Source organism: Seriola lalandi, unplaced genomic scaffold, assembly GCF_002814215.2.
Source record: "Seriola lalandi dorsalis isolate HSWRI2012SDOR001 ecotype SW California unplaced genomic scaffold, Sedor1 jcf7180002054887, whole genome shotgun sequence".
Taxonomy (NCBI): Eukaryota; Metazoa; Chordata; class Actinopteri; order Carangiformes; family Carangidae; genus Seriola; species Seriola lalandi.
This window is the reverse complement of record NW_019525439.1, coordinates 2049444-2061675: the sequence shown is the minus strand read 5'-3', so window position 1 is coordinate 2061675 and position 12232 is coordinate 2049444. Positions and strand designations below refer to the sequence as shown.

The 12232-nt window shown below is 41.3% G+C and overlaps 1 protein-coding gene across 1 annotated transcript in view; it reads right to left on the bottom strand.

The window, feature by feature from the left end:
* Positions 1-10881, bottom strand: part of angpt1 (angiopoietin 1) — a 53419-nt gene extending 42538 nt beyond the window's left edge. Inside the window, exon 1 of the mRNA XM_023429111.2 lies at positions 9990-10881. Within this exon, the coding sequence (XP_023284879.1) occupies positions 9990-10421 (432 nt within the window). The 5' untranslated portion in view covers positions 10422-10881. The remainder of the gene's footprint in view (positions 1-9989) is intronic.
* Positions 10882-12232: the final 1351 nt, after the last annotated feature.

Below are 12232 nucleotides of genomic sequence, written 5' to 3'. Positions count from 1 at the left end.
CTCATAATGGAAGTGCTGTTTGAAAGCCAGTGACAAAATGTGACAGGCTCTTTTCTGTCCGAGCTTCAACTTCAACTTGTCACTGTATGGGCCCAGGGAAAGAACCTCACATTTGATCCTTTACAGGCCATCAATTAAGCTGAAGGTCGTCTCATCCAAACAAAGACAAACACAGGCTCATGTGCGCGTCAAACAATGTCATGCACAAACACAAATGCAGCATTGGACATTAGTGTGACACAGATTCGTCCGTAGGCTCACAGATGCAGAAATATACACACACGGGTCTCGGGAGGATTAGCCTCTCCATCTCAGGACTGCTTCAAACACGTCGATTTAAATAAACATCAAGAACCATTTGTAACCATTTGTATTTTAGTTGTAAACCCAGAGCAAAAAGCATATTCATCTGTTCGATCAATGACAGATTTATGGGAGAGTTCCTGTTAGGTCGCCATACAGCGGCACATTTAGAGTTAGTCTGCCCGTTACTGTGATACATTCTTACTTTTGGGAAGAAATGCCTGTACTCATGGTACGTTTTTTCCATCCCTAAATGGTGCCCAAAACCCAAAGCCAAATTCAACAGCCAGCTTTCAAACCTACAGCGGGAATAAAACTTAAGAGTTTGAGTTGAGAATTGCTTTCATGACTTCTTGGAAGATGCATACTCACGTGCGTGTTTGTTAGTCTGACTTGTGTGGTAGTCAACGTCACATAGATTACTACTGATAACACGATCACTTGCTAAATTTGCACCAGTCATGTTTAACCGGTGTCTTAGGCATGAATGCCAAACACAACAGTATTAACATTTACTGCTATAAAAGGTTCTACCTTGTAAGTAAATGGGGAAAACGGCTTTTTTAAATGCAGTGGTGTTAAGCAACCTGAAGCTAAGTCTAGGAAACTAAGTTCCATACAATTTCATTTTGAGTTATTTATGTGGCTAAGTATTAGCGATGTATTGGTTTGATATAGACGATCAATATTGTCAACAAAATTGATCTTATATCTGCCATTTTTATATAAAGAATGGATCAGAAGACCAGATGTTTGTGAAACGGGTCACTCATAGTTGCAAACCCATTTAAGATTATCACTCAACTTCCAGCTCTCCTTAGCTTCATGGAGCATTTTATCGTCTTTCACCTCATTGTTTTGGTTTTACAGCCCACAACTTTACTGTTTTGGTTCACACTGACTGCTTAGCTAAACTAAGCGAGTGGTGCATTTTGCAGCATTTAGTAAAGAGCCAGATACTTCACTCGGGAGTGGGTGGAGACCGAAGCAGAACTCAAAGTAGAGTGAATAATGGACTTTCATTCAACAGGTGGCCAGACATATGACTCAACGTGAATACTAATGTTGCTGTAAGTCTGCCGGATATGTAAATAAGCACGCACAGTTGCCAATAGGACAATATGTCAACATTTTGTTTATAGCTTGTTTCGCTGCTCCAAAGCACCCTGAAGATCCCTTAATGCAGGCGTAAACAGATTAGGTACTGGTCCAATCCACAATAAATAACATTTATTTTCATAACTGTCAGTATATCAAAATGCAAAGGAGAGATTTTATGAGTGATCTAAGACAGTAATCAAAGCCCCTATGGTTAGATCTTTATAGGATTGTGGCCTCTTTTAAGTTTGTCTGGCATATGTTTTTTCTATTAAGATAAAATAGTCAATTTTTTTTCATTTCATTGTGCCTTAGTATCTATCATAAGTTCTGTTTTGATACTGCAATTGAGAGTCACCAAAATAATTTGCAAATAGGGGCTTTAAATTTAACACTAAAATCAACTTATCATTTGAAATTGAAAAAGTATCAGCGGTGTCAGCCAAGGCCATGAGTTTAGGTACAGAAACCAGTATTAGTAGAGGAAAATGTGGCACTGGTGGATCCTTGAACTGAAGATCCATCTATCCGTCTGCTACACAGACTGTCCAGCAGGTGTTTTCCATCAGTTAATCACCTGCTCTGACATCACTGACTGGGGTGTCACCATAAGCGCAACAGGCTACAAGAGAAAAATGGAGAAGAAATGTGGTGAAAGGTCAACAACTACGACGACTATGAGGACTTCTGACCAGTACTGTACAATGTTTTGAGGGTGTTATTTTTAAACAGAAGAGAAATGTCAGGGGCTAACCCACTTCTGCAGTCTCTGTGCCAACTCCAGCTCTGGTATTGTGGGGAATGTGAGAAGCCTGGCTCGGGTCCCAGGCAAGGCAAACACTGCTCTGGACAGGGTTACGAGCGTGTTTCTGTTTTCAAAACACAGGCTATATGCAGATTTGTGGGTGTATACGTGTGTGCATGAGCGCCTATATCTTTTTGCGTGTCTGTCTGTGAGCTGACTGAGGAAGGTGTCGCACCAATCACAGCTCTTAACCAATAAACCGAGAACCTAACACGCCCAAGTGTCCAAACCGCCCGCAGAAAACAGACACGTACTATAATCAGCCTGCCGTTCTGCATAGCTCCAGACTGTCTACCATCAAGATGTGTGGGTCTGAAATTGTAAGTGAATGCATGACACTACGTTCACCCAGCAACTCTCCTCTCTCACCCACACCAAGGGACGAAAAGACTAAATAAATAAGTGAGGTAATTCCTGGATGTGATGAAGTCTTTAAGAACAAGTGGCTCCTATCCCAGCGCCACAGGAACAAAACAAAAACAACGGAGCCAACCAACCATTAGTCATTTGAAGATCTATCTAGCCCACACTGCAAGGGAGTGAAACTGTTTATCTTTCACCCAGTATCTTGCACTCTGTACTTATCTCCTTCCTTTCACTCTTGTCACATTTACTTGCTTCCTGTCATCCACAGTTCTAGCAGATTCTACAGCTTATGCTTCTTAAGAATGGAGCATCTGATTGTGATTCTTTTGTTGCTTTGATCTGAAATCCTTGCACCACTCGATCCGCAGGGCTGAACTGCCAAAAAAAGGTGAAACGGTTGTGTCCTCTGAAACCTCTTGAAGGCTCCCCCGGCCCTGACGGACAAAGACGTCCACTCATAACGCAACATCTGTAAGGGAGAGTCAAAGAGATGCTGTGGGGAGAGTCGGCCCTCAGAGATAGCATGTGGGGAGGCTTTAGGAATTTTTCTCCCCACCTCAGAGATTTTACAGAATTAACTTTGGGATTAATGATTCAGATGCAAGGGAACATACAGTAAATTTCAAACTTGGCAGAACATAAAATCAGGCATTTAGCGAGAGCATTAAAACTTAGTCTATTCTGATTTCTCACTCTCCTGCTTGCTGCCAGAATCAGCAATACAAAACATGCATGTTTCTCAGTGTTATCGTTTCCTGGAAGTAAAGCAGCTGAAAAAAACCCCAAAAAAAACATTACTGACACATTATTATAAATTCACACTGTGTAGACGTCCTGCAGTATTCACTGCAAGCATCTCAAATTCTCAAACGGGGCTTGATCCACTTCCCTTGACCTTCATCAAACCTTGATTTACAGCTCACAACCTAAATGAACCAGAAGTCTGGAGGAAAAAAATAGCAACAGATACGAGTGAGTAATATTATCATCTGCTCTGTTTATCAAGAGTCATTATAAAACAAAAATATAACAAAGATAACAGCCGGCTCAGCGACTGAAGTTAAGTTCAAACACAGTCGTGATTTGCTGCAGGCTGTGATAACACCACATTACTTGCCCACTAATTGTACACTCAGATTGACTATAATGTCTAATGTTTCGTTCTATCTAAGCTATTGCTATCTCATATTTGGCTCATAATCACTCAACCTTAGCAGTGGCAGAGATACAGCCTTGAACCTTGTGCTTTTGGCAACTCTTCTGACCATAACTTACACACTCAGTACTAATGGCTTCCATTTGCCTGCCTAAAATAATATTATTAATACTCAATCTTTTGAAAAAAAAAGCCTTTGCTCTTTTTTCAAACATTTTATAAGAAAAAATATATCTAAATATCACTCCATATATTAACAGCACACTGCAGAACACTCACATTAGTAATTCCTTAAAGCTGCTACGATAGATCAAATGACCATGTGTGTGTGAAAGGGGTCGCTTGTAGATGAGGTCAGTAGTGTATCAGTCAACTCTGCAGTTCCCCTCAGCTCTACTGAGCGTTTTAGTGTCTTTTAGCTCATTGTTTTGGATTGACAGGAAAGATAGGTTTTCAGCCACACTATTCTTATCAGTGTCGTTTTCATCTGAGCATGCGGCTGAGCTCTGAGCTCTATACCATGAGCAAACAACAGACAGACACAGTAGGCAACTATCTGGTGAACATAGTGGAGCATTTAGCAGCTAAGGAGTCAGATATTTCCCTCTGGAGTTGGTGGAGACCAGACCAGAGTTAAAAGGAGAACAAATATTGGACTCACATTCATCAGGTAGCCAGAGACAAGACTCAAAATTAATACTATTGTTGCTCTGTCTTTTATAATGTGTCAGGTTTGTATTTACAGCCTGTTTCGTGTCTCTTAAGTGGCCCAAAAAATGAGTGTAGGTTTAAACAGATCCCTTCCATACCTGAATCATGCTGCATGGCACTGCCATTCATAATACCTCCGGCTACCAAATGAAGAAAAATTAGCACCATTACTGGAGTGAATATACTCATGGGTATATGGAAACACAAACATATCAGGGGAAACTCTCAATTTATTCCACAGATGCATTAGTAGGTGCCAAGCTACAAGCTAGCAACACTGTTTTAAGCAGGGATGCCATAAATCCTGCCAAATGTATAACCCTGTAATTAAAACAAAATAAATCCCAGATGAAGTACCCACCACAGAGTGATCCACTAAAATGAGTGATGGAAAAGGAACTATATGCTTGCTTTATAGCTGCTATAAGGTAAACTAGACAGATTCAAGACACATAGTGAAATTACCATAAAAGTTACTGCTTCATTCATTGAGGTTTATAGAGGCATATGTAGGTCTACAATACTCATCTGCCCAGTATCAAACCACCAGCATGTTTGGGGCCACTGGTTACACTGAAATATAATTTCTGGGAGAGAAAAAAAGGGAGAGGGTCTCAAAACAAAGTGGCTTGCCATATTGAGCGTGACAAAACTACTAAATGCCCTTTCACCTGAAAGTCATCAACATTAACTATGTTCGGCTCCATTTTCGTGTCCAATTTGGAAATACTGTAGTATTGCCGTAATGTTTTTCCCTATTCCCACAACATGCTTGGCAGAAAGCTCTACTTCCTTTTCACTTTCGGTCATAACACAAATGCAACCAACAACTTTTCTGGAAGCCGTTATTCTAACGTCCTTAAGCAATTTCCATGGCTTCCTTTTTACAAGTTTTGGGGTCAGGAAGGAAGAGCTTTTTATTCCTCGGAGCATCTCCTAGTTTTTCCTGCATCATCCAATTGTTAGTCTTGGCCCACATTATCAGTGAAAATAAACTCTCATAGAGGAAGTCACCCCTAAAATAGATAGGTTTCTCCTTGGATCCTCAGGCATGCTGTGTGGCCCTCTCATAGCATTAAGTAGAGAAACATATTCACCCTTTCTCGTATGAACACCCAGTATGGAAGGGAAACAAGCTGCTGCCAACCTGTCGGTACATCCTTTTAAACCGCTGTTTATGCAGCATAGTCCTGTTCGTCGAGAGGCAGAATGATGGGAATTTCACAGGGATAAGACGACGATAGTTTTTTCCCAGTCCCTTCGTGCAACAGCTTAGTTTGGCACAGGCTGTCCTTCCCAAGAAACACTGCACTCAACCACTTTCTATTGTCTCCACCAGGAGGGACATGAGAAGATATATTACTTTCACTCCCGAGAACAAGAAACTAAATTTGGCTTGCTGAACTCATGCCTGTGCCAAATTTTCATTGTCCTTGAAATATTAGAAAAGTAGAAGGGATGTTGTCAGGACATGCAGTAAGATGTGTGCTATATCTACTTTTTATCCAGCACAACGTGTTCTTTTTCTAATATAACCCATCGCCACTCTCATATTTCCAAAAAGAGATACAGCCCACCAAAAGCCCAGCGGCTAGAATAACTGCTACTGAAAACAATGACCTGCCACACCAACCTGTTCACCAGTCCTACTCCCTACCTGAGTTATAAACTCAATGCTTTTTTGGAACTGACCACAATTTGTCAAAACCTTTCAAGTATTAAAAGCTGGTTAGAATTTTTACCTGCTCTTTACTCTATTTTTCTCATTTTAGATCTACATTTATTTAGTGAGAGCTCCAGTGTTACAGGTCCGTGTTCAGAAAACATATTAGAGAAATTTGGCTTTTCAAAAAGGGTTTTGTACATTAAGGTTTGGTTTAAGTGTCTCAGAGCTTAACAACTATCTCATCATCAACAATCTGCTCTACTCTTATGTTTTACAAAGGTAGCACATAAATAAGCTGCCAGCCAAGAAAAAGAGGACAACGTGAAATATGATTTTTGCTCATTGAGTTTGTGGTGAATATGATGATTTTGGCAATAACATTGTGCGTCTCCTGTGTTTCAGGTCGTATTCTGATTGGTTGGTTTGTAAATATGGGTTGTAGCAGCAAGGACTTGATGGGAATTTGTTCCTAAAATTCTTCCACTGTCAGAATTTTGATGCAGCCCCCAGTTTAGAGTCATCAACTTTTGTCTGAGACAGCCCAAAATTGAACCATATTTCCATGATAGTTTTACCACTATGATTAATTCGCCCGCTGTTTTATATGCTCTGTTCTCTCAATCTACTGATTTATATTTTATCGCTGTTAGCTTTCTTATCCCTATTACTGCAAAGCACAGTATAAGCACTATTTAATAAAGGTGCTGCAAAAATAAAGTTTATTGTAATTATCATTTTATGTGTGAAATATATTGTTTCCTGCTGCATTCTCTCTCTGAGATCAGAGCCAAAGATGTCTGAGGTTCCTCGGCCTTGCAGGCAGGCCAGGGAAGTAATCCTTGGACAAACACGAGCAACCTTTGACTGGTCAGGAATGTTATCAGGGTCCATATACTCTATCCTGGGTTGAGGAAGGAAAGATCTCAGACTTAAAATGCTTCCCCAACAGCTGTTTGCTGCATCACTCTTAACTGACCACCCCCCACACTGGACTGGGCACCCAGACACAGGGTTGCTATCTGGAATGGTCTCCTCCGTCCTTCTCTTTCATCAGAGCCGGCTGGAGCAACATCAGGGCAAACTTTCTCTTAGACAAGCAGTAAAAACGCTGGTGTGATTAAGATAGATAGACTGGCCAGGACACTTAATCTTCTGTCCAATGAAAAATGTTAACTGCATCCTGATGTCCCCCCCATGCAGCGTAATTAGCCTGAATTACCACTGTGTGTTTAAGCGTCCCCTGAAATGCCTGTGCCAATTTCTTTCTTATGCTTATCTGTCTGTCTTATGCTGTATGCAGTCTAAGTTTTTCTTATGTTTTTCCATAATCTAATTTATTATCTCAATTACATGCATCTAGGGAATTTAATTTATACACATACCCACAAAATATAATCCTATAATCTAACATATTATATCTTGTCGATATTGGATTTTTCTATTTCAAATGAAAAATACTTGTGGCCCGGCCGTGTCAGTATTAGTGGTGATGGCAGACGTTGTAACTTGCTCCCATTTTTACATCTGAGGAGAAAGTTGGTCTCATTAGTCAGACCTTCAGTCTACCGATGCTGCTGTTGTGTTTTCATAGTATCACTTGTACTATCACAGACAGCTGAGGTTCACTGAGCAAAGATAAAGCTGGTGTTATTTCACCCCCTGGCCTTTCTTGACACATGGATTGCTTTTGGGAGCCGTACAGAAAGACACAGGTTTTTCAGACTTGAACAGTGAAAAAAGTAAAAAAGTAATCAATCAAAAGGGCAATTTTTTTTTTTTTTTTTAAATCAGGGTAACGCATATCTCTTTTCAGTCCTATAAAGCTGTATAAAAGTGAATCAACACACACCTATGTAAAATATGCGGTACACCAAGCGCTCTTAAACCCATGACATACACCATGTACAGTAAATTCCTCTGCTAAACTGAGATAAAGGCAGTGATATACAGTACAATGATGAGCTGATGTTGTACAGATTCTGTTCTTTAATCTCAAAATCTCTCTCATACAATATTTCATTTAGATTTGGAAATGTATGCTTTAGGAAGAAGACCTGAATTTGCAGGAGGGCGGAGTAGCCGCCAACGCTGCACCTCCCTAAACACAAACTCAATCAACATCCTGTTGTAACCTACTTTGACCAGCACCTGGTTAATTGATGAGGAATGACTATTTCCTCCAACCTGAGGAGTGAAAAGTTGACTATATGAGAGTAAATGAAAAACAGGCACACAGCGGAGTGGGCCAGACAGATTTGGGAGGATACGCTTATTGCTAATGAACAGTCTCTGGGTATTGATGAAGTTCAGATTGATTCGACCCCCCCTCCCCAGTTCCACTGTAATCCATCAAATCCCATCAGGTGTTATCTGTGCATGCAGTCGCTTCGTGTTACACCACCTTGTTCTTTAGACAAAAAATAAACCATTAGCTCTAAGCAATTAATCACAGATTGGACCTGCTGATCTTATTTGAGAAGGGCAATATTGTGGAAAGTCAAGGAGCAGGAGAGCCGGTTCTGGCGAATTTGGAAGTTTGTTTATTTGATTCATGTATTCATTTTCAGGGAGATAGTCTCACTCTTTTTGGAGACACAAAGTCTCAAAGCTTAAAAAAGCAGGGTGGCTGCCAAACCATATCAGCGATGGCCTCACAATTCACATCTCATTAACATTACAGTAGAACCATATTTGAACATAGTAAACATCATGGCACTATAAATAAATTGGAATTTTGCCATTCAGAAATAATTAAACATCATCATATCAGCTCAGATATAATGAGGATTGTGTTTATAGAGAAATCAAACAGGTTATGGATTTTTTTTTTTTTTTTACATGTGAGTCTGGATTTTGCAGTTATACTCACACATCCTTGACTTGAATAAATAAAGGGAGCATTCTCTTTCTGTGTCTTTTCCTTCTCTGAGTGTCTCTGGGGGCTCTTTCTGACTTCCTGCCATTAAAGAGACAGCCCACTGGAGAACAGGGGGTGACTGACATGTAACTACCTCTGCTCTATGACCGACGCTCTGTGCAACTCAACTGGACATCTGTGGAATTTACTCAAAGGGTAATTTACTCAGGAAAAAATAGAGAGAAAGAAGGAAAAAATAGGTTTTGGTGGACGGGTACAGAGACACAATGTGCTCGATGTCTATGAAGGCAGGAAAAAATCAGACAGCTGTGTGACATCCAGAACAAAAAGTTCAGCTCAGTTAATGTACACAGTTACATAACAACATAGCAGAGTTAATATAAATTGTGATGATGGCTGGGTTCTACATTATCAACTACATATTTTTTTGCTGTCTGATAAAGCCATTTTGTCAAATTGAACTCCATGTGTTTTTGAGTTCATTTAAGAACACGGATCAGTGATCTTTTCAGTTCTACTTTTTTGTCACTGTCGTTTGTGCGAACATGTCCTCTCCCTGATATTTTATTTTGAAATTGGTCACACAGCATGACAGAGAATGTTCAACTCCTAAAGCACATAAACTCTCCTACTGACAGACACTTTGGCAAACAACACGTTGACTATGAGAAAACAGCAAACACTGCTCGGTTTTGGTCTGAGAGCCTCATCCAGAAACCAAAACAAGTTATCTAGTGAAGCCACAAACAGACGCTCTGCGGAGACCACACACCCACAGAAACATAAATATCTCAATAAACTATGCACTACACCGCGACCACTTCAAAAGAAATGGATACAGTAATGCAGGGATGTTATAGACGCAATTCAATGACCACTTCTTTTAGCATGGATCTAATTAAAAACAGGAAAATTCCTATTTCCATCTTGCATTTAGAAAACAACAGATCCTCCTTATTAAAGTCATGAAAGTTTTGGATGACACACCACCTGAGCTGCTCCTTACCTTCTGTAGCCACTGGGTATAATTCTCCATAATGTGCTCGAGCTGCTGGATCTTCTGGCTGGGAAACTCTGGCTCAGGTGGTGGGGCGTCCCTCTGGAGAGAGTTGGCGTTGTACTGCGGGCTACCGGCTTTCGCCTCCCTGCAGGAGCCTCCTCCAGCTCCATCTCCCTCAGGTAGGATGAACGTGTAGGTGCACTGGCCGTGCTGGATCTTATGAAAACGTCTGTTGCTGTAGTTACTACCGCTACTACCACTACTTCCTCCACTGCTGCTGCTACTGCTGCTGCTGCTGCTGCTGCCGCTGCTGCTGCCACCTGTGCTGCTGGTGCTGCTATCCGTCCCTCTCCTTTGCTCCCCTCCTCCGCAGCTCACAATCACCAGAAGGGCCGCCAGCGAGAGCAAGTGGTGGCCAAAGTTGTACCACAGCATCATTTCAAAAGTGGTGCAGGTGAATTAAGTTCTTACGTATTTAGCTGCTCCTTTCTTCCTCTGGCTGGATGTTCCCTTTGAAGCCGGATCAGAAAACGGTGAAGAACACCGTTAGCCTGGAACATGTGTCATCCATCCTCACACTGGACCTCCAACATTGAGAGCTACTGCCGACTCTTTTGCCATGGACACTTACACGTGCTATGTTTCCAAAGCTCCTTTAAGTTTTTGTCCTGGCACACACCTCTTGCAGAATGACAGCTTGGTAATAAATCTTGATGTTCCTCCAGTAAAATCAAAGCCAGATGTGACCAGGCTGTGTGCTTGCATTTATCAGTCTGTGCATTTAAAGTAGGTGCCGCGGGTAAGCTGGGATGGTGTCGTCAGACCTCCCTCGGTCTCTCTGCCTTCCCTTCCTCCTCTGCTCTCTGACTTCACGACTGGGGAGAGTGAGAGAGACGCTCACTCTGAAGAGCAGTTCCAAGCTTCCAGCACACTCTGCGCCTGCCCCTTGCAGAGCTTGCAGAGGAATGCATGTGCACGAGCGACCGTGCGTGTGTGTGTGTGTGTGTGTGTGTGTGTGTGTGTGTGTGTGTGTGTGTGTGTGTGTGTGTGTGTGTGATCCTGGCAGAAAGGGGACCCGAGCACAGAGGATGTGCTTAGACTGAGAGGATCAGTTTACAGGCTCTCTGACTGCAGGCTCATGTGGTTGACCTGCCTTCTTGCCTGTGTGTTGATACAGAAAACTTGTCTAAGCGTATGCGTTTAATTTATCTGCTCCTGAGATACTTCTTTACTCCCTCTCACACTATACAATGACAGGTGCTTTGTTACATGTAGGCAGGAGAGAGGTTTATTTCCAGATGATTTTATAGTCTAATTCTCAGCTTCTCTTTTTACCTCTCTCTTGACAAGATAGACCCATCATCAAGGCAAATGAGATCTTTATAGAGGAAATCTCTTTTTGTCTTTTTGATGGCGCCCTAAAGTTTTCACCCTTAATATTAATCCTTGATATTATTTATGGCTGCCATTTATTATATCATAGCCATTAAATGTATTTATATTCATTACCCTCTCTATATAGTCGTCTGCATTGTCAGTGCTCTGTCTGCCCATTCCCATGCGAGATTATAATATGTTTGATTTGCAAATACTGGACAAGAATTGTAAGACAGGAGCACGTGACAAACATACATTGTGCATATGAATATGTGACATATAGTGACGTAATCCGGAAGAGAACAGCTGATCATGGGCATTTTATAGAGGTTCGTGTTAGTAAAAGCAAACTGACAGCGATGTCTGAAAAAGACATAAAACTTTTATCGAGCCTGAACAAATATATGACTCAGCGGTTGATAATCATGTAATTTCAAACTGAACACTGGGGCTTGTATTAAGTTGTTTTTTAGTGTTACCACAGGTGTCCCCGAAGCATTTCTTATTCTGAGGCTTTTTAACTTCAGTATTGGCTGGGATTGAATGACGTTAATATTCATTTTCCATCACTGCAGCCCAGAAATAGCAGCACCAATCTGAGTGTGAGACTGCAAAAAACCTCTGCCTGCAAGATTTATTTTCTGTCTTTCATCCACCCACTACATCTACATTACTTGCACTGTCGCTATCTTCATTCATTTTATATACAGTACAGTCTCTTTCACACTCACTCTCGGCTGTTATGTTTTCAAGAAAACAAAAGTGAAATCCAAGAATGAGCGCTGGAAGATGGAATGTCTCTTCATCATCAGGCCAGAGGAAGGAGCAGAGTGAGGAAACACAGCGCTGAAAGGCCTGGGGTCAAAGGTCAA